The following is a 26,278-nucleotide window of genomic DNA, read 5'->3' on the forward strand; positions in this document are numbered from 1 at the left end:
GTATGTGTGGTAAAACCATGTATTATCGTGTGAGAAATGTGGAGATCCGCAAAGAGTGCAAGGCTGATGTAAGGAGAATATACGATGCAAATGTGAATGGTAGCAGAATTCGGGGACGCCCGAGGAAGACATGTCACGATCAAGTGTTCATATTTCATGTGTGATTCATACTTGCATACTTATTTTTCTATAAAATAGTATTTTTTAGTTATTTTAAGTTATTTTTAATATTATTTCATTTATGATTCATACTTGCATACTTATGTTTCTATAAAATAGTATTTTTTAGTTATTTTATGTTATTTTTTAGTATTATTTCATGTATAACTACCACAACACGGGCATTAGCCTAGTATGGTAGTTAAAAAAATGTCAAAAAATGTAACATGTAAACATTTATTAAATAATAAATAAATAAAAATAAAAAAAAAGTGAATCAGATACTTGAGTCGGGCCATGAAAAGAGTCAGAAAAATAGAAGATTATGTATGAGACGATGTGTGAATGTGAATGAGGCAAGGAGTGTGTGTCAAGACCGAGTTGTATGGCGGTCCTTCCTCTCTGCCTACCTAACCTCTGTTAAGTATTCAGAAGTATTTTCAAGTTGAAAACTGCATTTCATAATACTGAAAATACTTAAATAAATACGTCGATAATTGCATACAGTATTCTAGAATTACATAGTTTTTTCTTTCAGTGACGTGTCCCGACTTATTATTGTAGTAGCTTCTCGGATGGTTTTATCCGATACGGGGTCAGTTGTTCAAACACGGTTTGCCAGCAAACGTGGCCGCGAGTTTCCACTGTGTGCCGGGAGTCAATATTGACCGCGAGGCCGATTATGCTTTTATTCTGTTTGTGCAAATGCTTTGGGAATTATTCCATATTTTTACACGTCAGACGAAATACATGCTTCAGAGGCCACGTTGTTCGTTTGAAGTTCGCCAGGTGGATTTATGTTTAGTTGTTTCAAACTCTCGTAATTGCTGATCAACGCCATTTTGATTTCTTGACATTTGAAAGGTCCTTGTCGGCTTTTGATCGAATCGTTTTTAACTGTCAAGGATAACTGTCGTATTGTTTAACTTGTCAGCTGATGATAATACATTTGTTAAAAAGCTGAAACACAGTCGTTCAAATATAAAAAAATCTAAACGTTGATCGTCGATGCGATGGTATTTATATACTATTGCAATAATAATAATAAATAATAATTATTGGATGACTTGTATAGCGCCGTTTTTGTGCAAAATCACCTCAAGGGCGCTGTACAAACTTATAATACATTTCTACAGTGATCTATGTTATTACTTAACTATTTATGGAGAAAATATACAGTACAATACTTACCTGGTAGGTCACTTGAGATTAACACTTAATTAACATTATCTAATTGTTTATTGGCGAAATTTAGATACAGGATTTAGGATTTAATTGAAAAGTTGAATATAGGTAACTGGACTTTCTCTTAGGAATGGTATATTTAATTTAAGGGTATGATAGCTTAAAAAGGTAAGTTTTTAGTTTAGACCTGAATTCTGTTGGACTTGTTATAGATCTTAGTTCCGGAGGGAGTTTATTCCAAGCCTTCGGCCCAGATACTCCGAAAGCACTATCACCAAACTTATTATTTGGCTTGCGCTTACGTTCTATCAGTCTGCCTACAGCTGATGATGTTGCTGATCTAAGAGTTGACTGCCTCAGACCAGTGTTTTCCGGGACGCATAGTTCAGAGATGTAGGGTGGGGCCATTTCATTGATGGATTTAAACACCATCCAGCACAGTTTGTACTGGATTCTTTCAGGGCACTTGAGCCAGTGAAGGTTACGAAGGTGTTCTGAAATGTGCGAATATTTTGAAACCCCGGTTATGAGTTTGAAGAAATCGTTTTCATATTTTTGTGAAAATGGTAAATGCTTCACAATAATGAAAATTGCGTTATGTGTCATTCCGAATGTAGATTACGCAGGACAGTCATGAAGGCTGTCTGTGTGATTATATTAACACTGTAAATATTAAAATTAAAATAGTGTCTATATTTTTTTACATAAGCTCCACACAGGAGACCATAAAGAAAATAATTTTCTTCGGGGCCTACGTCATCCATGGGGATGTTGTTTTGAGGTTCTTTTTTAAAGAAAGGAAAGAAACAAATGGTGAGTAGGAATCTAGGGATCATTGTCTCCAGGAGTGACGTTTGAATTCATCTCTCTCATTGCGGTGCAAAGCAATAGGTCGAGTTCTGCTGGAGAGTTAAAATATCTCCCTCAATCAGTCTCTCCAAATTCAGTAGGTGGGCAGAGCCATCCGCCGCCAAGAACTAGAAAATATTTATCCCACGAACCCAGGTACTCCTGCTAAGTCACAAAACGTGGCGGATGCACTTGCCTCCCAAATTAAATTAAATTGAGGTGCGGATAAGAATCGTTTGAAAAGAAGATACTTAAATCGGTGATAACGAGTAATACGTAAACAGTTATAATGTTCTTGGAAATTAGATAAAAACACAATTTTCTCAGAAAAGAAAGAATTTCAAAATTAATTAATTTTATTAAAGATCGCTGAAATCTAAAGTCAAATCAAATCTAAAGTCAAATCAAATCTAAGGTAAAATGATCTCATCTCCTCTTGCAATTGATAGAACGGTGCCATTTTACAGTGAAAATACGCTCTTCACCAAAAAGATAGCAATTAAGAAAAAGAAAGCAATTAATATTATTTGATTCTTGAAGATAATATTAGCGATTCTTTAAACGAAAATCTGAAACAGAAAAATTAGAAAAAGATAAGGTCACATCTAGGACTCGAACACAGTACCCTTGCCTTACCCGGGCACGGGTCGTTTTTTTATTGTCTTCAGTAATTAAATATTACAATTTGAGGTTTTGCTCACTAAGTTATTCCAAAAAAAATTAATATTATATTTCATGTTATAAAGAACAAAACACATGCTAAAAGCATTAAATGATTTTCACGCCTAAGAGTATTATGTGTCATGATCCTTTTTTGAGTTAGTATACCGGGTTGCACTTACAATTGTGATACAGTGTCTATCATCAGGGCATATGTAGATTGTGGTGAAGTGTACATAAATACACTCTTCACCACGATCAAGATTGTAACGTTGTCCGAGACATTGGCTAAATAAGGAGGAAGCGCAACACGGCATAATAACACAACAATTTAATAACGATAAAGTTTATAATACCAAAGCTAAATTACTGTACAATTTAATTTATTTATTGTTTCTTTACATTGTATCTTTTTTACGTTAGAATTTTTAACCTCACTAGGACAAACCTGTGTTGAGTTTAATAATTTTACAAAATAATAAAAACAAAAATAGCACAAATATTATATATTAAGGCGATGCACTACGTCGTGTAATATTTTAAATTGAGCCGCTATCAATAACAACCCTTACGTAGATAATGATAAGGTTTAAATTCCCGCCTAACACCATCTGCCTGTTTTGATTTATGCAAGAAAAAAACATGGCCAAAAAGTGCCTTTTATTTTAATTTGTGGATGTCCAGGCATAAATATTTTTTTTTTTTCGATTATTTTATAAATAAATTAATTTGCCACATTATAAAATAAAATCACAACCGAAAATGGGTTCGCAAGTAGAAGATTTTTAACTTTAAAGCAGTTTTCATAGGCCTTATACATTATTTTTTTCTGGGCTTATAAAAAGACTTATCTAAAAAGTACTCGATTATTTCAAAGGCCAAGATGTATTCTACTCGCAGTATTTAATTAAAGCATCTGAAACATTTCTAGGTGACCAAATTTTTAAACCAAAAACACATGATTTTGCATTACTACGTATGGCATCGCCTTAAGGGAACAATATTGTTACATTAACGTTTCTACGAATTGGGTACCTACATGGTACCTATTAATCTAATTCCAGCCAATTCATTACAGTATTATGAGACCATGATATAAATTTATATTTAATTGCAAGACAAAATATAATAAACTATTATTTTAAAAAGGAGAGAAGAAAGAAAGAGAAAAAAATTACATTATGAAAGGAAAAGGATGAAAAAAAAATATATACAACTTTAATTTGTTATTATTTTTTTAAATGATGTGTTAAATATATTTATGTAATCCTGTAACAGTACATATGACATAATTTAGATAACTTAGTAAATAAATAAGTTCCTTGCCTAAAACGACTCTTGAAACCTTCAATGTTGAAAGCGTCAAGAGACGTAGAGATTCCCTTTAGCAGCACCATAACACGTGTCATGCTATACTAGGCCAGAAAGTCCGTTCTGCCACGTGGAATACAGAGCAAGTCGTGATATCGACTCTGGTGGAGTTGTTCGGTACGAAAAATTTATAACATTTCAGGAGGTATGAAGGGCTGTCAACAAAAGCGATTATTATTTTAAATGATGTCACTGTAAGGTCCACATTCCTCCTAGATTGGAGACTTTCGTAGCGCGTTGTACAAATGTAAAATAAGAACTTTTCACGTATTTACCTAACAATATAATTATACGATACAATCTTAATAAGAAAAGATTTCACACAAAATTAGCGTACACATTTGTAACGAAAAATATGTGCCAAGAGTAATTTGGCGGACTTATTTAGTTAGTTTTCAACATGCGAAATGCTTACGTTGGCTTTCTACGATACGTTTTACCACATATCGTTAGATTTGAACACGTTGAATTATTGTGATTATTCAATCACTGTGTTAAGTTGTGTGGCGGTCAATCCTCTCTGCTTACCGCTGTAGTGAAACACTGAAACGGTGTGAAGGTTAGTTAGTTAAAATTGTCGTCTTGAATCAGTCAATACATTCTATAATATGTAGGTACAGCGTGTATTTTCAGAGGGTCGTTAACTAAATCAACCTAATTCTGGATCCAGAGAAATCTCGTACGTTGTACTTACATTTTCGTTTGTTGATAACAGTGTCGTATGGAAGACCTGTTTGTTTCTGTAATCACCATTATGTACTCAAATCTATGTTTAATCTAAGACTGTAAATATGGTAATTAATTAATTGATCGATGAATTGTTAATCTGAACGATGTATTGTGTTCAGTTGAATTCTCCACACACAATGTTAATCTAATTACTTGCTGAAAAGAGGAGGAAATGATTTTTTTATGGAATCGTTGATTTATTCTGCGTAATTTTGTTATTTAAGTTTAATAAATATTGTGGATACTGAGTTTCCGATGAAGTTACATCTACTTAATTCATTGGACGTAATATATAAAGGATTTGGTGAAATACCATCATTCAGATTTGAAACGTTTCTTGATATGGCTTTTTCCGTGTTTGGTAACCAGATATGAGTAGTCAGGAACTTCAGTACTCTACATAATCATTTCATCTCGTTCCTCTGCCCACTACCTTCAGCCTAACAACATTCCCCAATTGGGGATGCCGTAGTCTCATTGGCTCCGGACTGTTGGGAGCAGTTGTGACTTTTGAACGTTATTCACATATAAAAATATGAAAATGGTTTAGAGAAGACTAATTTCTTAATTGTTTAAAATTTGTTACTACCCAACACTACAACAGCCTGAAGTTGTTCACATGTCGGTGGTGTCTCTGATTTTGCGAAAACCACAAATCTATGGATTTATAAACAGATCGTTCTTTCGTTTCGATAAAAAAGTCTGAATTTTAAAAGTCTGAATTTTTCCGCATTGAGTTAAATATGAGAAAAACTTAGAATACATACATTTATCAGTCACAAAGTAAAAAGACAAAAGACGTATATATGCGGCGTTAGCTCTAGGTTCAATTGAATATCTTAAGTTTTCAAATTTGCTATTTCAATACTGCAACAAATCAATATGATGCTCTTTGTAATACAAGATATATTATAATGATTACATTCTAATCACAAGTATAATTACTAAATTCCAGAATTTCAGGTCAATCCTCCATAAAATAGAATAGTAGTGTGAGTTCAAAGTTTCACCAAAATCTCAATGTTGTGCGTAAAGCTATACTTATTTTTAACTGCAATCTTACTTTTAAAACATGGCATAATGTAATATTATAGTAAATATACGTGTAGGTTAAACCCACTGTAAAGATAATACACACCAGATATATCTTCCATGTAGTTTTGAATTGACACCGATGTAGCCAATATTTTATTATGTATAAAAGTTTAGTTTTTATTTTTTTTCCAGTGCCAATACATCTCGAGAAACCGAAGAGGGCCCCCACCCCCACATAGCTGGCCTTCAGGACGCCCTGGGCGGGCCCCACCCCCGCTGGGCTGGGGCCCCCTCGTCCACCCCCGCAGAGCCCCACGATCCCTTCAAGGACATCCAGCTGTCCCTCAAGGTGTTGCTGAGGGACAAGAAGCAGAAGACATCGGTCAATAAGGTTATTGTCCGCGCCGTTGAGGACGGGAACGCGTTCAGATCGGATAACCCGTCAATCACGGATATGATGGATTTGGACCCTTCGTGAGTTTATTTTTATTTTTTACCAACTTCTTACTTATACAATCTTTATACTTCGTGCATTTGTACGTATATCTATTTTGATATTTAACTTGACTTCTACACATAGATAACAGAATCAAATGAAGTTATAATATATTATGGCATGTACACATTCCGACTGTTTCCTACGAGCTACGACCAACTTCACCGTCTGCATATTTACGAAAGATAATAAGGTAACGGTCTCAACTGGGAATCAAACTTGGATTTCTGTCTTACCGGAACAATTCCTCTAACCACTCAGCCAATAGGAACAAATTATTATAATGTTTTTTTGTTGTTTTTTTTCTTATTAAGTGGTAAACACAGTTTATAAAAAAAACATCGGAAAGCGATTTTAAAAACATTTGCCATATTTGCGTTCATATAATTAATATTTTTGAATTGCAAATTATCCGTTTTTTAAATCAAAATTAGAAAGAATTTTTTATCTGCTTTCAAAAACAGAATTTAATTTTGGGATACGTTCCAAAACAGCAAATCTATTTGAAATAGAATGTCAAGCGGGAAAATTATTTGGTGACATGTTAAAACAGATGCTATAAGAATGGATATCTTGCTCGTGGTTGAACCTATTTTGCCGAAAAACGCGTTTTTGTATAGATTCAAATATTCGTATTAAGCCTGTGTCAGACTACGCTATACGCGTTTTTGGGCGTGGTCTATACAGATTATATTTATGTTGTATTGTCACACAAAGCTATTCTTACGGAAGGAGAGGGGGTCAGATCAATTTTGAAACTGCCGCGGAATATCATTTCTTTGTAAAGGATCTGTCACTTTGACATAAAAAAACGGTTGACCACGGCAGTTCTTTAATTCATCATCGTTTTCAAATATTGTCTGGCTAGCAGATCGCTGCATATCACCATGGCCCCGCACCACACTTATAACGCATATTCTGTCTAGTTCAGGGGTTCCCAACCCCGTGCCCGCGGGCACCATGGCGCCCGCGGATCGATTCGTATAATTGAGTCGTGTAATTTCTATACCCGCTATATCAACTTTCATTGATTTGGAGAAAACCGCAAAAAACTGTCACATCTCTAGCGTACATAAGTAAATGCATTACAATTTTTTATATAATGAATTGGAGTAATAAAATTTCGAAAAGCATTTATTTTTCTATATATGTCTAGCAATAATTAAGTTATTTAGATAAATAAAATGGATATAGCGGATTTTGATACTCACTTCGTGATTTTGATAGTCAACTGAGCCGACATGGCGGGTTTAGAAACTCACGCGTAGATCATTTTGTAACACGAGCGTGGCGTCAGAGCGGCGGCCATATTGTATTTTGGCAAAATAACTGCTTGTGATTCGTTGAATCCGATATAGCGGGTTTTGATAGTAACTTTCTGTATGATATAGCGGATTTGGTTTCTCACTCGCAGTTTAAACATGGTTTTTGGTCGCGAAAAGGAGGGTTTTGAAACTCAATTTTAGGCTCCTCTTGTTGCTCGCAAAAATGTGAACAAGATGTCATACTCAGATCATTTTGTCAAAAAATCGGATATAGCGGGTATAGAAATTATAGGATTCATATGCCCGCCACTATTCGACAATTAAATTCAATTTTTCATAAACGTTAATTAAAAATATCAATTATTTTTATTTATTTGTTAGAGTTTTAACTTTGTTGAGTTTGAGGTTCATTAAATACGGTCGTATGTTTGAGATATTGTATGTATGAGTGGTTCCTTTGCTGACAGTAGTCGCAACCTGTCTAGCGGCGAGCCAGACTAAACTCTTCACGCTAGCCTGGAACGGAGAGTTCTATTTGCACATCACTCCTTGTACACGCAGAAAACCCGAAGTGAACGAACGCCACAAACTGAGTCGATGAACGCCGAAGGCGCCAAAATACACGGCAAATGACTCTGCCAGCTGTCTGTCAGTGAAAGCAATAAGCATGGCCCCGACAGCCAAACTGACAGTAGTCACGTGCTCGTACCGTCCAGATCGGTTCGGCGATCATCGGCTCACTTCGGGTTTTCGGCATGTACAAGGAGTGATGTGCAAATAGCATTCCCCGCCTGGAACCGCGTTGTTGTCATTTTGATTGCGATTGGTGCCCCGAGTTTGTCGATTAAAAATAGGTGGTGCCCGCCACCCTACCGATATTTTAGAATGTTCTCTAGAGTACAAAAAGGTTGGGAACCCTTGGTCTAGTGTGACAGGTCTGTATCGGATTGTATGGCGAGCGATATGGTGGTATAGACCACCTTCAAAAAAGCGCTTCATGCACGCATGAAGCGCTTTTTGAGACGTTACTTTGTGTTCCTTATATTGTATATTATATTGTACGTGTAAAAGCGATTATTTCGTTACATATGTGTACACGCCATTTAAATTGAATAATTTTTTTTTTAATCAGCTTAGTTAGTATAATAGCATGTTAGAGGGTCGTTTGTGAGAAGTCCAGCCATTCCCTGTCTGCAGATCACCATGATTCATAGTTCACAACTCAATGAATAATTTAATGTATGGAGTTTCCGATAGTTTCCTTTACCTAGTTAGTAGTTGGGTGAAAGATAGTTCTCTCTATGTTGTTAATCCTCATATATATCATAACCATTAGAATCGAATGTAAAATGTTATATAACCTACTCAAATTTATTTTTTGTGCAAATGACATTGAAAGCTCAAAAAAGTTGCATTAACCTATATGTACTTAAATTCCAGATTAAAAATCAGTGCAAACTTCAATACGCTAGAGGTCACCGCTAGAGAGTTTTTGTTTATAAAAACAAAGATATTTTACTTCTTAGTTTTTAACATATTATTTTCATTTCAAGTGAAAAGATAATGCGCAGAGAATTCCTGTTTTAACTCGACCGTTTTGCATTTCGTCTGTCTGTAAATTTGAATGTTCTCTCCGTTTTCGTTTCAAGATGGCGGCCGTTTTAATGGTTCATCAAAAATTATTTTTCACATTCTTGTTTAATTGGACTTTCTTATTCGCATTTTTTCTATATTTTGCTACCTACCTACCTAACTGCCTGAAAAAAGTTTGAAAAAAGAATTTTCATTTAAATAGTTTCGTTTCTTTGGAAAAATTATTTAATTTTTTTTTGAACGATTAAAAAAATGTTACGTAAAGTTCAATCTGGTTTTTTATTAAGTACATACGTATTTAAGTTAAGGAAATTGGAGTAACAAATACATTCTTACTGGTATTGCTTTGTGACAGAATAGAATTTACTATTAGGTGAACTTGGATTAAAAAATAATATATGTTGAACTTTTATCTTTTTTAATGTTATCTACTACTTACGTCCGATTTACACTAGTTTAAGGGTAAAACCAGGAGAAGCGCCACCAAATTATGAAAGAATTGCAATAAAAAAAATCATTTCACCCAGTTTTACCGTAACACATCAGTAATAAATAATCACTTGTTACTATTCAGAGTGAAAATCGGCCTCTAGATATAAATGGTGTTATTAAATCCAAAAACGTGCTATTTGCGATATGCACAAACGGGCAAAAGTTAGGGTTTATTATCGCAGACGGAAGTGAAAAGAATAGTTCTAAACAAGTTCAAATAACTTTAAAAATAGTTCTATAAACATGTTGAGTTTTTAAAACATTTTGAACAAATTGTTTATAAATTACGGCAATAACATGACATATACTAATATTGAAGTGGAAATTTATGGGATCATTAAATGTTATCAATTATTGCAATAGTTTATCGTTTCTGCCAAAATTGCTGAATGGCGAAACGTGTTATAAACATATACATTTAATGTCTTATCATTCAGACGACTAATTAACACGAGTTCAATGTAACATTCATATTATTGCAGAACTTTCTCTAAACCATTTATGGAATACGTTTTTAGGTACACGTTTAATGGCTTATCATCGATAGTTCAATAAATTTTATTGTTGTCTTACAATTTTTTATAAATCTTTCTTGTAGGAATCTAGTTGATTTCATTAACCTATTTCGCAGTTCATTACTTTCATCACTTTATCAGTTTGCAATTTGTGCATTTCAAATGCGCTATAAACATCTCATTTTTTTAATTTTCCGTAAAAACAAATACTGTTTTAGAAACTAGATAAAATTATTATTTTTCTGATTTATGCATTTAAATTAAATATTTCTATTTCTAAATACTAAAATTTTAATATCAAACGTGAAAAATGTTGTCAAAAACGCTAACCACATTGTTACTTTTTTATTCCAATCATCAGAAATTTTTTCATTCTATTTAATTATTATACCATAAATGCCTTAATAATGTGCAGGTAAATACAATTCCAAGAAATCATTGTTCCAAGTATATACTGTGCAAAAATGAAATCAAATTTTCCAGGTTAATCGTTGGGAATTATTATTATAATTTAATGAACGAAATAAAAAGTGAAGTGAAATTTCTTGCAAATTCCTTTAGTAAAAGGACTCTAAGTTTTTTTTTCAACTTTTTTCACGTATGAAATTAATATTTTGCTGATTTTTAAAATTCAAGTAAATATTATATTAGATAGTATACAAAAACCCAAAAGGTAATTTTATTTAGTTTCTAAAATGGTATTTATTTTTACGACACATCCAAAGAAAGGAGTGTATAGAATATTTAAAATACCTCGGAAACATTTCGAAATTCGATAAAAAATTATTATTACTCCTAGGTTATGCAGCAGATAATCGTCCCTCTTTGGCTGGATAAGCAATGTATTTATATATTGTATTTAATTTAAAAAAAATCCATGCACTATATTATGCCAGTTTCTATATGTAAGGTTTTCACACACACGGTCGTTTATCAATTGAATAAAACTTTCACCATGTTTTTTAGTAAGGCTGTTAGAATTTTCAAAGTAGATTTCTGTCTACTTATATCGGATAAGATTGTCATTTATACCAAAACATGCGATGTTGATATATATCGCAAAAAGGTACTAACCTACACATTATTATTTGTTTTAATGATTTTTGTCTGCGAATCGATTGGTTTCTTGTGAAATAATGAACGGTTGCTAAATTCGAATCAAAAACTCATATATATCTATGAAATAATGTAAATCTACCTACGCTTAAGTAGATGAGACACGAATCAGGGAAGGCAAGAACCCCAATAACTCATTGAAAATCCCATTAACTTTTATATTCGACTTTTCATTAATAATTCGTTATTTCCATTTCATTAAAAATCTGATTAATAAAATCCGTTTCATTCTCGAATTTGTTTTGTAAAAAAAAACCGATGAGATTTTCTGCGATGGCGGAAATTTTCTTTTTAATGTCGAAAAAGAAAATTGACAATTCGGATTGAGTAATCTCAATTATCTTTTGAATTAGAAATTTTATTATGGATAAACATAGACAATTCTATTTGATATCGCGTGAGGTTGGACAAGGTTTCCTTCGTCTTCTCAGCGAACGAGGATATTAAGAATTATTCCTTTTCGATATTTCGTGATATGAAGCGATTTATTTTTACAGTTTGGAATTGGGGGCTGAAAAAAGATGTCTAGCTTATTCAGTAATTCTTTAAATTATCAACAAAGTAATACATTATCTTTGTTCCAAATTATAATAACAATGTTTACCTAATTATTTATTCGTAAATTTTACTGTAGAGTAATTTTAACGTTTGATTACCGTCGGATAGGTAGTAATCTACAGAGAGGGAAATCAAATTTTGGCATCACTATAAATTAACAAACCTGATTCATAAAACATTTATTTAAGAATGTTTGATTTGCCTTGATGCTTTTATCATGACCATACAGAAATTTTCGCTGTAATGCAAAAATATTCGGATTTTTCATGAACTATCGGAACACGTCCGATATCATGAAAATATATTCGTATTTTTCTATTAGTTTTTCCGGAAACTAGTTAATTTGAAGATATTCTTCATACATTAGCAGTAGTCATTTTTCTCCATGTAGGTCACAAAATACTCGTACAGTAGTATTCCAGAAGATCTAAACGAAGTAGATGATGCGGAAATTAGGGTGACCGGATAAATCATCACATCTTTAAAAAGTTATATAAAGTCATGAAAAGTGATGAAACAAAAACTTTATTAACTGGGTTAAGTAGGTAAGTTTAGGTTAAATTTTTTTTTTCAGCGTGTCTAATGACTTTATATCACTTTTTAAAAGTGTGTTGAATTGTCAGTGTGTTGAGTTATCATGGAACCGGAAATTAGTTATAGGTGAGTGGACAAATGTATCTGTTTCCGAACCAAGTCTTTGTTGGTTCAATTCCTCAGCTGGCTAAGTCCCCAATTTTTGCATAAGCAACGCTCTGTTGTCTAAACTTTGAGAACTGCCCTGATGAGAGATAACTATCCAGAATCGAAAAGTATTATAAACGTTTTCTGAATAATCAGATAATTATTTCCAACCCCCCGACTCCCCCTTTCGTTATCTTCTTCAATTTACTTTCCCCTCGAAACATCCCCCAATCGAGGGTGCTGTAACTCTCGTGTGTTGTAATATTCAAATAATACGGCATTTATTTAACCTTTAAAATACCTACCTATGTGAACATAATCATCATATTGTTAATAAATAAGTAATAAAAAAAAACAAAAAACCCTCACATGAAACTAATCTTAGTTTAAAAAAATAAAGATTTTATCATACGGGTAATATTCAAAACAGAACATGTAAGTTTTTAGATTCTCACGGCCAAAAGCATTTTTGTTGTTTGTTTTTGGACATACTATTTCACATCTTCGGATCTACCGGATCTGCCCTGATGATGGACACTGCAACGCTGTCCGAAACTTCGGCTAAAGAAGGAGTTAGCGCAACACGGCATAACACCCCAAAAACAAACAACAAAAAAAAAACAGAACATGTTTAATTTTGATCCTAAGAAGAAAAATGAGTACTGTTAACTTATTAAAATTCTGTTAATAACGCGATTGCACGCCATTTTATAAGACATATTAGAATTTTTTTGAACAAATGTTACGACATCCTAATAACATATTCGTATTTTACCGAAAGTTTTTTAGGAAACCTTTAAATTCATTCATAAAAAGCCTGCAGTCCCGTTTTTAATGGGAATATGAATAATTTTACCAGATTTTCAATAAATTATGAGCGACAAGGGGCTAACATAATTTTTTGCCAAATTGAGTTTTAAATAATCAAATGTTCTTTACAATGGCTCAAACTAAATAAATTAAAACTAAATGTAAATAAGACAAAATACATGCATATAGGCAAAACAAATACGAAGGAGGAACCAAAGGTTTCTATAAATGGAGAAATCATAAAAAAAGTGGAAGAAATTAAATATCTAGTTGTTATTATAGACTCAAAATTGAACTTCTCAAAAAATGCAGACTATACAATTAAAAAAATTGCAAAAAAAATATCATTTCTTGGTAGAATCAGAAACAAAGTAAATAAAGAAACATGCCAGATAATATACAATACAATTATATCACCACACTTTAATTATTGTTCAAGTATTCTTTTTCTCTGCAATAAAGAGAAAATGAAAAAAATGCAAATACTGCAAAATAAAGCAATGCGAATAATACTTAAGCGCAACATATACACACGGATAAGAGACATGTTAAAGGAGCTGAATATTTTGACGGTGAAGCAAACTGTGTATTTGAATGTACTTATTTTTATACATAAAATTAACTTAGGGATGATGTCTAAGGAACTGAAAAGAAAAATAAATTACAATAACGAGATACACGGACACGGGACGAGAAATTCTAAGCAAATTAGATTGCCAACGAGAAAAAAAACAAGCCCCAAAAAATCTCTGATGTACCAGGCCGTTCAACTCTATAACAAAATCCCGAAGGAAATTGCTGTGATAGAAAATATTAATAATTTCAAAAATGAATTAAGAAAATATGTCTATCTCAATTATTAATGTTTCTTTTTTTGTGACTTTATTGAAAGATTTAAAGAAAGATTATGTTTGCCAAACAATGTACATGTTTATATGTTTATAAAACTATTAGCACACACGAAGATGTGAGCTAACTTAAGATGAATAAATAAATAAATAAATCATTGAAACTAATAAATTCAGTTTGGCAAAAATGTTAGTTAGTCACATTTCTCTCTTCGAACGTTATTACATATTGATGGGCCGTAAATTTTATTCATCTCATATTCAACAAATTCCATTAAAAACATATATAACTGATGGACAACTTTATTACGCATTAAATTTCTAGCATTCTGTCACAGAATTAAACAATACAATTTGTCTGCAAGTGAGATAGATGTATTACCAAAATTATTGGAAACTAGCACAGACCCGTAAAAAATCACGGGATATTATAATTGTGGGATTTGTGAACTTCAAAGAATTTATAAATTTGCTTCAGGATAATACCAAGATAATTATTTGATAGACAATCAGAAATTTACTTTCCGATTGAATGTCGTCAGTAAAAACCTTAAAATTCATTAGTGATAGATTTAAACCTATGAAAAAAATAAACAAAAGATAATACATTTCAAATATCGAAATACTATGTAAATAATATATTTGATACATAACGCATGGTATTTTTACTTTATCGTTTGGCTCCCACATTCAGTTCCTATTTTGAAAATTAAAAGTTAAATGAACGTAAGTAATTTTACGCATTGCATTATGCAGGAATATTTCACATTACGCACAACATCACAGACAACCGAAATTAGCATGATTGATGAGGAATGTGAAAATTATTGAACATTATTTTATATAAGAGTAAACTGCTAAAAAAAAGTTTTTTTTCTTTTTTTTCTTTTTTATAAAATTATTCACGAAATAAACTATAACCTTGTTTGCCATGCATTTTTTTTGCATATTAGCTATTTTCGTAGTGATAACAAGGCACATTTAGAATATACATATTTTAGGCTGGTGTATTCTTCTTCCACTCGAGTAATTTTTGGCTTATTATGCCAAGTTTTTGCCAAATTAATGGAACCTGAACATATGGGAAAAACGGTCAAATCTGGTCAAAATGGATTCATTGGCTTCAAACCGCAGTAAATAATGTCCATTTTAATATATCGAGGAATGGTGTAACTTAAATAAAATGCTAAATGTATATATGACACCAATCGCTCGAGTAGTTATGTGAATATTCTACCTATACAATATTTTAAAGACTTTTTTAAATGTGTCTTTATCTAAAATATGTAATATTTTATGATCTGTAGAAATAAAATTTCTTATTACCATCTTGGCAACTCAAGTTACATCCCGTGAGCTTTCAATGGTAACAAGTAGGTAATAATAAATTACTGCATAAAAGATACGTAGAAATTTCCCAATATCTGGCCAAGCAAACATAATGCGCGCCTTGACAAATCTTCAATAATAGTATTATAATTTCTTAGCGATGAGCGATGGTAGTACTGAGCCGGCCAAACGTCCGCTCTCGGTGCGGGTGTTGGTGCCTAGCACCGCTTGCGGCCGTTGCTGCTCCTAGTTTTAATCCTGAAATTATTGCCGGACCACAATTTCAGTTTGTTTTAATTACCCGGAATAAATCAGGCGGCCGGGACGGGACTCGAACCGCAATTCTTTGGCAACGCCGGGAACCGGGAACTTTACCCAATTATTGTACTTGACAATCTTTTGCTTGCGCCCTGATAACTACCGTATTATTATCATCATTATTTAATACCTGCTGAGAGACCGGCATAATCAAATAAAACGCTGTATGACTTCATAAGTTGTTTTATTTGTCTCAGACAGATTTATTTACAAAATAAATCTTTAGAACTCTGTAAACATCTTTAGAACCAAATTAGTTGGTTCTACCCGTTATATTGGATATAATATTATAACGACGTAATGGAAAATTCCTTAACCGATTTGAATTTTTTTTTTTTTTTTTTACAGTATTACCGCACAAGAGTCCCAACTGCTCCCGTCTGGAGCCAGTGAGACTATGGCATCCCCAATTGGGGTATGTTGTGAGGCTGAGGGTATTGGGGAGGGGAGGGAGATGGGGAAGAGGAAGGTGGGGAAGTACCTGGCTATTCAGATCTGGTCACCAAACACGGCTAAAGCCATTTCAAGCAACGTTTCAATTCTGAATGGTGGTCTTACACCAGGGCGATACTGGTAGTATCTTCCACTCTGGAACGTGCCGCAAATATACTATATATTATTTTAATTAATTAATTGTGAAATAACACAAATCAATCAAATAAAATTTATTTGCGCACGCCGGGTTCGAACCCGCGACCTTCGGATCTGTAGTCAAAAGCGTATACCACTAGACCACGCCGGCCGTCAGAATGAATGAAAACTTATGTCACCTATTTACTTATTAATATTCTTATTCATAAAAATATATTTTCAGGGTGGAACAAAAGTAATCACCTTATTAAAAAACGCTATAACTTTTGCAAATGTCGCCAAATATCAATTCGGTTTTAACATTTGTAAAGTAAATAAACGCAGAATAAAAATCAACAAGAAACGAATTGGTTTACTCCGCAAAAACTTGGAATAACAAGCAGTACCAAATGTTTTATCATAAAAAAATACAGCAAAAGAACATCGGGTGATTACTTTTGCTCCATCCTGTATATAGAATATAGGCGATCGCACGACTGACTGTCATTATTTGGAGTAAAAAAAAAGAAATTTTGATCTACGTTGAAACTTTGTGGCAAGCCACAAAGCAAGGAGTTAGAGTAGTTATCACCAGAAGATATTATTTATGTTAAGTCTAGTACGTTTCTTAACATTCTGTATAATATCAGGAGTTATAGTACTTATCATCAGAAGAGTACCCATTAATTTCAAGTCTAGTACGTCTCTTTAAATCCTCTATAATATGAGGATTTAGAGTTATCTCCAGAACAGAAGAGTACCTGTTTATGAGACGATGACGTACACGAATGACGCAAGGAGTACGTGCCGAGACAGTCAACAATGTCCACATGAATTGTGTGATGGTGGACTCTGCTTACCCTTGCGGAGCGTGATAGCTTTGTGATTTAGTTCAACGCAGTAATTATGCAGTATAATTTTGTTTATAATTTCCGTTTCATTGGAACTGCAATAATTATACCAGTATTACGCTTCGTAGAATCTCATCAGAACAAAACGCCACTTGTACTTACTTCTTTATTAAAATTTTGTGAATTAGCTCTAAACATATAACATTTTTGTAAGTAAATTTAACCAAAAATTTTTTAAGCAAATGTCATTTAATAATTCAACTTTTAATGGATGTAGGTGTACCTTTAAAGGACAGTATATTACAATGACGTTACAATATATACACAGTGTCCGTGGGTAAAGTGCGCTAACTTCGGAGGGTGGTTCTACACGATAGCAAAAAAAAAGTTTTTTCGAAATTCCAAAGTTTTAAGGTAGTTTTTAATTGTTTATATGGGAAAATAAATATTCTTCAATAGAAAAATATTTTTGTTTTTGAAAATAAACCTCGGTATTTCGAAATAGGTTATTTTACTTTTTTACCTCTACCATAATGTTGAAGCACTTTCCGAAGTTAGCGCACTTTACCCCCGGACACTCTGTATAGATGCGCTTTAGAAATCTCAAAGTGGCAATCCAAAACCAAGTCAATTGTAGTGCTTTCGATTTTAGTACTAAACTGCCACGGTAGGTCGTATTCTACGTTTAAATAAATTGCATAAAAAAGTGCCCTTGTGTGTGATAAGAAAATGTTTTCATTACTCGGCAAACATTGGCAAAAGCCAAAAAATGAGATAACAAATATTTATAAAAATGTAATTTTTTTTTCATCGCCATTAGGGAAAGTGAGATAATGGTCAATCTAATAGCATGCTCGCTTTATAAAAGTAAGCGAGTAAGTGTATCTTGTTATCTCAGTCACACCCGTGATATAGAATATGTTTTCGACGCAAATACGAAAACGCCGCCCGCTATCGTTTATTTCATTCATACACACATAGTCTTTGAATGTCTATCTTTGTCATACATGAACAACTTTGAATTGAGAATTTACTGGAAACGTAAGGGTTTTTATAACTTTGCAACATTTTATCTCGAGTTTATGAGACAATAGCAAATCTAGATGTGTTGTAACGTCATTAGTTAAATATATGTATAAAATAAGAAAATAATCGGACACTTGCAGGCGGTCAAAGAAAGGAAAAAATAGACAAATCAGAAGTACAATTTCATCGAGTCTCTAGTAAAGTAAAGGACGGGATATCATATGGGACTATTTTTCTATCAAATATGTAATGATTCCATAATAATGTTTTAATCGGCAATACATAACAACATACAAAATTATTTCTATATGGGCGAAAAATAAAAAGTATAATTTTGGTTCAAAACATGAATGCAATATTTTTTTTATCAAACCTATGAACATAATATTACAATAATGGTACAATAATATAATGCATTATTTTGTGAAATAATAAACATATTTTAAATTAAAGATTTATGTTACATTAAGGTTATGGTAACAAAGCAAAAAAATAAAAAATTAAATCCATACAAATTCTTGTATTTGGAAAGAAGAAAAAAATATTATGCAGGATAAATAGAGTATGGTAGGATAATTTGTGAGATTTTCAAGTGAAACTAGGGGAAGCAGTTTTATTGTTAATGATTTCCATAAAATATATATATTTTTTATCATTAATGCTTCTGATGGAGTACGTAGGTAGATAAAAAGAATTTCTGCTAAGATAGGAACATCAATAATTACTACTGAAACGTAATTTAGGATTGTTTCCAGTTGATTAAGCTAAAATACGTTTTCTAAAACACCCGCCACAAAAAAATATTTTGCAGAAAAGATGATATTCGAACATTTTCAGAAGATCGGTTTATACTCGTAGAAGATAATTGAAAACAATATTTTTTGCTTCATTGTCCGATACAGTGAAAATCTTGAGATTTGATAATGCTGTCTACTCGTACTAACCGGTATCTCCTTTGTAAAGGGCCCTCGCAGGTTAACATTTAAAGGGCAAAAATAAAATTATTGATTACATACACTGGTTAAAGCTAGTTTTCGAATACAAAACATTGTTGTTTGTCACTAGGTAGGTTGTACTTTTTGGTTGTATTTTTTGGCGTGATACCATTCATAACAATAATTTGTGTCATTATCTTCCTTCAAGCAATTGCCTACAACTTCTAGCCCAAAATTTTAAGACCAAATAATTTGTCACTAAGGCGATTAGATGAATTATTAATTTTTCAACGCTTAGGCGCTGACAAGTGAATTTGTTGTAGTTACCTACCTACATTGTTGGAACGACAACAATACGGAATTTGATAATGTTTACCATAAACATAGACATTCTTACCTTGTTTTTACATATATTTTTTTTTGATTTATGCATTCGTCCTATAATCTAACTACATATATAAATAAAGAAGAGTGTCAGTAGGGGGTGGAGGGATGAGCGGTAGGGTATCGCGGCTTTGTTTTTTATACAAATCTACAGTTTTATTACTTGACCTTCGATACAAGAGAAAAGTATTAAATTATTATTAACACCTTCAGTTTTTATTTTTACATTAGCCCCACACCCGAGGCCCTGAGGGAAAATTCCCTCCAGGCCTATGTCGTCTTTGGGGATGCTGTGTGGCGAGTCTTTTCAGGGAAAGGAAGGAGAGAAAGTTTTGAGAAGGAAAATGTATGTGGGGTGGGTATGGATCTGAGGGTAAAATGTTTCCAGCAGTGACGGGCGTGTGAATCTACTATGCCAGACGTTGGGTCGAAAGAGAGTCCGGCTGTAGAGGTCAAAAGGTCTCCCTTAACAAGTCTCTTCCGATTCGACCCGCCATGCAGTAGGTGAGCAAACGCATTTGCGGCCAAGTCCTAGACAAACCTCACCCCATGAACCTGGGAACCCCTACAAAGTCACCAAACTTAGCGAATCACTCGGGGTGACCTATGGCAGGGGTGTTGGTTATCCAATAAACGGTTCCCGAGGCGGGGGTACCCATACCCGCCTCCCAAATTGAAAATAAATACTTTGTGCTGTTTGAAACCACTTCAAACATACACAATCTAGTTAGTAGCAGTGATGGTCGAAGTTTTTCTTTGATTACCTATTGTTTGTCACACTCGAGTTATCTAATTGCTGAAATATTAATATGATGCATGCTTAAAACGTGTTATTAAATTAGAGTTTTTCACAAGTTTTTCATAACACCTTACTAAGGCCTCGCTACTAGTTCAATAGTATCAAATAAAAATTATAAAAAAAACTCATATATTGACGAGTGGCGTCTCGTGACTTTTGCCTGTGATAGAGTGCTAAGTTTGAAAATTTCGACATTTCACCTGTACTCATATTCTTTGAGTGGCTATCTCTTTCTAATGCGTTCCGTTCATTTATCTATGAATGGTGTTATTTGAAGCCATTTTATTAATTTACACAAATTCGTTGTGCCTATTCTTTTCTCGTACGTTTTGTTATTCGATTTGAATCTGGAAATAGAAACGTACCACATTTTTTGTTCGATTAGAATGAACATAACGCGTCTTTGTATTTATGTCAATATATATTGACGGCTCTTTCCACGCCTAATGCCACTTGATTTCAGTTCTTTCAAAATAGTATATCATCCTAGACTAAAACAATAAACAACATGGTGTATCATCCTAGATTAAAACAATAAACAACACAGTATATCAGACTAGACTAAAACAATAAACAACACAGTATATCAGCCTAGACTAAAACAATAAACAAAATGGTGTATCATCCTAGATTAAAACAATAAACAACACAGTATATCAGACTAGACTAAAACAATAAACAACACAGTGTATCAGCCTAGACTAAAACCATAAACAACATAGTGTATCGGCCTAGACTAAAACAATCAACAACAAACAATATATTATGTTTTTGGAGTGATATATATAGGGCATTAAATATCAAGTGCCATCTCTGTACGGAGAAAGAAAGGTAATCGTGCGGAATGATGGGATTATCTGTACAGACCGGTTACTTCGGTACTTAGAATAATCTTTTGTTTTATGCTGCTATTAATGGGAAATCGATGCCCCTACAATACGCTTAACCTACGAAAATAATATCCTATTATTTGTTCCTAGGATATTAGATGTTTTAAATATTGCGTCGACGAAAAGGGAAATTAAGCGATTTAATGAGTAAAGTAATACGAATAATTCAAAATTATAAGCGACTGGCAAAAACTGGTGAAAAATCATGGGATTAAAAAAATATGGTTTTAGTAAAAGTAAAAAAAAAATGACACAGGTGAGAATCGAACCCTGCTCAACTGATTGTTAAATTGTAAGACAAGTACGTTGACAATTATACCACCAAACTGTTTTAATAACAGCGGCACAAATTTAAATAATATTGTACCTACCCACTCAAAATATAAATATTATAGTTCAGACACGTGAAAAATCTCGGAATATTTTTATACTTCCAATTTTGAAAACGCCATATTAAAAAAACTTTCTACAACAATATTATAGTTAGGTAGATACCTACTTTATCGCTTGTTTTAATAATTGTTCTTCATATTTAATTTTTTTTTTAAATGATAAACATTTCCGGATGAACCTGACAATATTCGAAAATCTATTACTACCACTACAGTAAGCGAAAAATGTTGCTTGTGTTGTGATGGAGGACTTAGCCAGCCGACAAATTGAACACACCACGCCTGGGTGGGACTTAAACGCGAAGCAAACTCAACCACATTATTCTTCATTTTTATAATGACACTTAAATTTAAATGAAATCTGAGTTCCACAGTTCATAAAATCAGAGTTACAGACAGACGCGCAACCCAAATTTGTATTTTTGATTGATTGATGATTATGATAACATTATATTCATTGCAATAGTGATAAATATATCCATCATAATGCTTTAAAATACATACCAGATATTCGTTTTAAACTTAACTAGGTATCTAAATACTTGTTAATTTTGTGTAAACTTTTATAGATCTAGAAACTATGGTCTTTTAGCTATTATATTTTATATATTTACAAGAATTATAAAATATGTAAATCATTAGTAATTAGGTATTAGTAAGTTGAAAAATTCTGACGCCGCACCGGTGGTTTAAAATTAAATTTGATAACTATTCGTTAGCATTATTCATTAGTTGTATTTTTTTAAAGATATGCTTATCAACCGGATTGGTTTTGTCTTGCTACAGGCATAGTCAGATATTTAGTCAATTTCGGAAATTCGTGCACAGGTTTCTGGATACATTAAAAACAAGTGTAAAAATTTAATTTAAATCGAGCAACTAACATTATTTCCGACTTGAATAGCCATTTTAATCCAAACAAATTATAATATTTTAACAGTTAATTCAATATCAAGGAGCACCATAAAAAGGAAAATGAATTAACATATCCCCTCCCAGTCAATTTATTTTAAAATGACTAGCGGAAACCAACGATACAACTCACGACGCCGGCGACATCTTGCTGTGGAAGTGAGAGATTCCACCGTGATATAAATGTGACCAGGGTAAGGGAAATGAAAAACGTAAATTATGGCAACCCCGGCCTGGGACGGTCGGACTGGACTGTAGTGCCTATGTAAGTATGTACTGCCTTTATTCATGGCTTGTAGATATATGATGTAAGTATTGCGTAATATAATATAAATTTATAATACATATAGGCTTGCATAATACTATTGAAAGTATGCTAAAAGTAAGGAAAATTGCAAATATGAATCAAAACTGAAAAAGAAAAGCACTGACCATTGACTACTTTACTTGTTAAGATTGAACCCATATTGAACCTAAGAAATAAAAAAAATTATAATTTTCAAATATAGAATTAAAATAAATTTCAACCATAAATAATGATACTATAGGTAGGTAGTTAAGTAGGTACTTATATTCATCGTTTTTTAATATTTAATTATATAAGAATAATCTATTCACCATGTGTTTTCAGTAGGTACATTCAAACATATAAGATATAAATTAATAACTATATGCAAATATTTTTATACATCTTCGCACGTTGGCATATTATTACACATAATATAACAATGTTGTTGCATTTTGATTGCATAATTTTCGTTATTTTTATAGCTGTAATATCATTGATTCGGATGCTTTTTGCCTTTTTTATTGTATGCACTAATTCATTATTTTTGTATTCGAATGAAACAGTGCGATAGAAGTTGAGTATTTTCAAGTAGGTAGTATCTTTGTATTCTTCCACGGTAGTATCATTATCGTTGTTTTTGTATGAGGGGTATTTGAGCTGTTGCTGAATGCATTCGAATATCGTCAAATAATTGGATTGTGTACCTACCCGCTCTCTAAAATAAAATAATTGCAATATGAAGCGGTTTTTATACTTGAAAAAACATTGATTTATTCTCACCTTGGTTGGTTTGTCATTTTCTTGAATATGATATTTAATTTGAATTAACTACAAAAATGGTCTTCAGTATGCTATTAATAATTAACATCTATATAAATGGTCTTCAGCGCGCTATTAATAACTAACTGCTATATAAAAGGTCTTCAAAGTGCTATTAATAACTACTAGCTATATAAATGATCTTCAGCGCGCTATTAATAACTAACAGCTATATAAAAGGTCTTCAAAGTGCTATTAATAACTACTAGCTATATAAATGATCTTCAGCGCGCTATTAATAACTAACAGCTATATAAAAGGTCTTCAAAGTGCTATTAATAACTACTAGCTTTATAAATGGTCTTCAGCGCGCTTTTAATAACTAACAGCTATATAAAAGGTCTTCAAAGTGCTATTAATAACTACTAGCTATAAAAATGATCTTCAGCGCGCTATTAATAACTAACAGCTATATAAAAGGTCTTCAAAGTGCTATTAATAACTACTAGCTATATAAATGGTCTTCAGCGCGCTTTTAATAACTAACAGCTATATAAAAGGTCTTGAAAGTGCTATTAATAACTAACAGCTATATAAAAGGTCTTCAAAGTGCTATTAATAACTAACAGCTATATAAAAGGTCTTCAAAGTGCTATTAATAACTAACAGCTATATAAATTAGACCAATCGGCCTCCTGTTATATATTTCTCATTCCGTTTTGATTGCCTTCGTAGCCCAATGATTTACGCTTTTGGCTTGGTTTTTTTTAACAGTGTCCGAAACATTGGTCAAAGAAGTACGAAGCGCACTTGCCATGTTGTAATAACCCAAAATCAATCACGATTATACTTTTGACCGTGAGTATTTTAAATTACAAACCCAAATTTATCTAACATATTATTTTTTTTTAATATTAATTTATCCCCTTATTCCCTATAGCCAGGATTTTGATGTGTATTTATTTTATTATAATTTTGATGTGATTTTCGTGAAAAACCAGAGTAAAACCTTTTCACATAGCATTATGATTTATGATATGTAAAAAAGACCGCATTTTTTAAAAACCATTTTATAGAAAAAATAACAATAATTTTGAAAAGAATGATACGAAGCATCTTATCACTTCTTCACAGACAGCGATTCAACTGTCCAATTTTCAGATTTCAGCTTAACCTTTTCAGACACTTGACTCATTCGCTATATTTATTCACGTGAAAATCTTAAATAATTCGCCTCAATTATCTCGTGCGTCCTACGGAAATAATAGAAAACTACGACAATCTCTACTTTCCAGCAAAATGTCATCTTAACCCTTGTCCAACTGGGACCACTTATTACGCCCCCGGTTTCCGCTTTGCGATTTTAAAAGTGCTAACCCTCAGCCCCTTGGTATGGGGACCGCCCGAGTTTCACCGTACACTACCCTTATCTTCCCTAAATTCCCAATAAAACGATTGACCCTTTCACTGTAGTCTTACATTTTCAGAAACTTTGCAAGTTTTCGATTTACTTTTCAGACAAAAAAATGAGATAGAATTTTTATTTAAATAAGTGACATTTAATTTTTATCATTGAAGACAATATTAACCACTCTCAAACGAAAAATATTAAACAGAAAATAAAGATAAAGATTCGATCGCATCTGGGAATTTAAAACAGGACCGCTTTCTTGTAAGGGAATTGCTCACCGTATCAACTTTCGTCATGTTTAACTGTGTCATACTTCGAACATGAACTACCAATCTTGATTTTCTCAACGCACTTAGAATTACCTTTTCAACTCGGCTAATGAGTAGATATTATCTTTAAAATATGTATATATTTACCAACATTATCCTCTTTTATTAATGCATATTTTTTATGAGAGTGCTTAATATTGTCTTTTAAAATGAAATATTACAAATTAAGGTTTTACTCAATAAGTTATTCCACCATAACAATATTGAATATTCATTTTATTGAAAAAATACGAAGTTTATCCATTTTGTTCATACATTTTGTTGCTATTCTTTTCACTTTCAATATCCAATATTAGATTCACCTTTTTTCTTGTAACCGAATAATTTTTAGTGTCTTGGCGTCTCTGGCTCTCTATCTGCGCCGAAAAATGACGACAAAAATATCTAGTTGGAAATCATAAATATAACATTCTCCCACATAACTTATTACAGACTTCTTAAATAATTTCAAAATTACTTTGTGGAATAAATTAAACCAAAATAAATAACTTTGTTCATACACAACTATTTAAAATAAAATTTATCAACATCATACTGGAAATTAAAATACATAAGAAGAGATCAATACCAACATATGGAATAAAAATAGTTATGTTAATTTAAATCCTATTTTTTCTGTATCCGTAATGTAGATTTAAAAAAAAATGTCCAGTCTTACTAAACAAGCTGATTTGTACCCGGCGTTGTTTGGGGTTATCCTTAGGTGACATATACCAGCGTGA

At 32.6% G+C, this 26,278-nt stretch overlaps 1 protein-coding gene across 2 annotated transcripts in view; it reads left to right on the top strand.

Moving 5' to 3' along the window:
* LOC149419345 (extracellular serine/threonine protein CG31145) overlaps positions 1-26,278 on the top strand; it is a 303,213-nt gene that overhangs the window by 184,858 nt on the left and 92,077 nt on the right. For both annotated transcript variants that reach the window (XM_089638246.1, XM_089638245.1), the window contains exon 5: positions 6,181-6,462. In XM_089638246.1, coding sequence (XP_089494372.1) covers positions 6,181-6,462 — 282 coding nt within the window. The remainder of the gene's footprint in view (positions 1-6,180; positions 6,463-26,278) is intronic.

This window comes from Hesperophylax consimilis, chromosome 12 (assembly GCF_061612785.1).
Source record: "Hesperophylax consimilis isolate HC1 chromosome 12, BYU_Hcon_1.0, whole genome shotgun sequence".
Classification (NCBI taxonomy): Eukaryota; Metazoa; Arthropoda; class Insecta; order Trichoptera; family Limnephilidae; genus Hesperophylax; species Hesperophylax consimilis.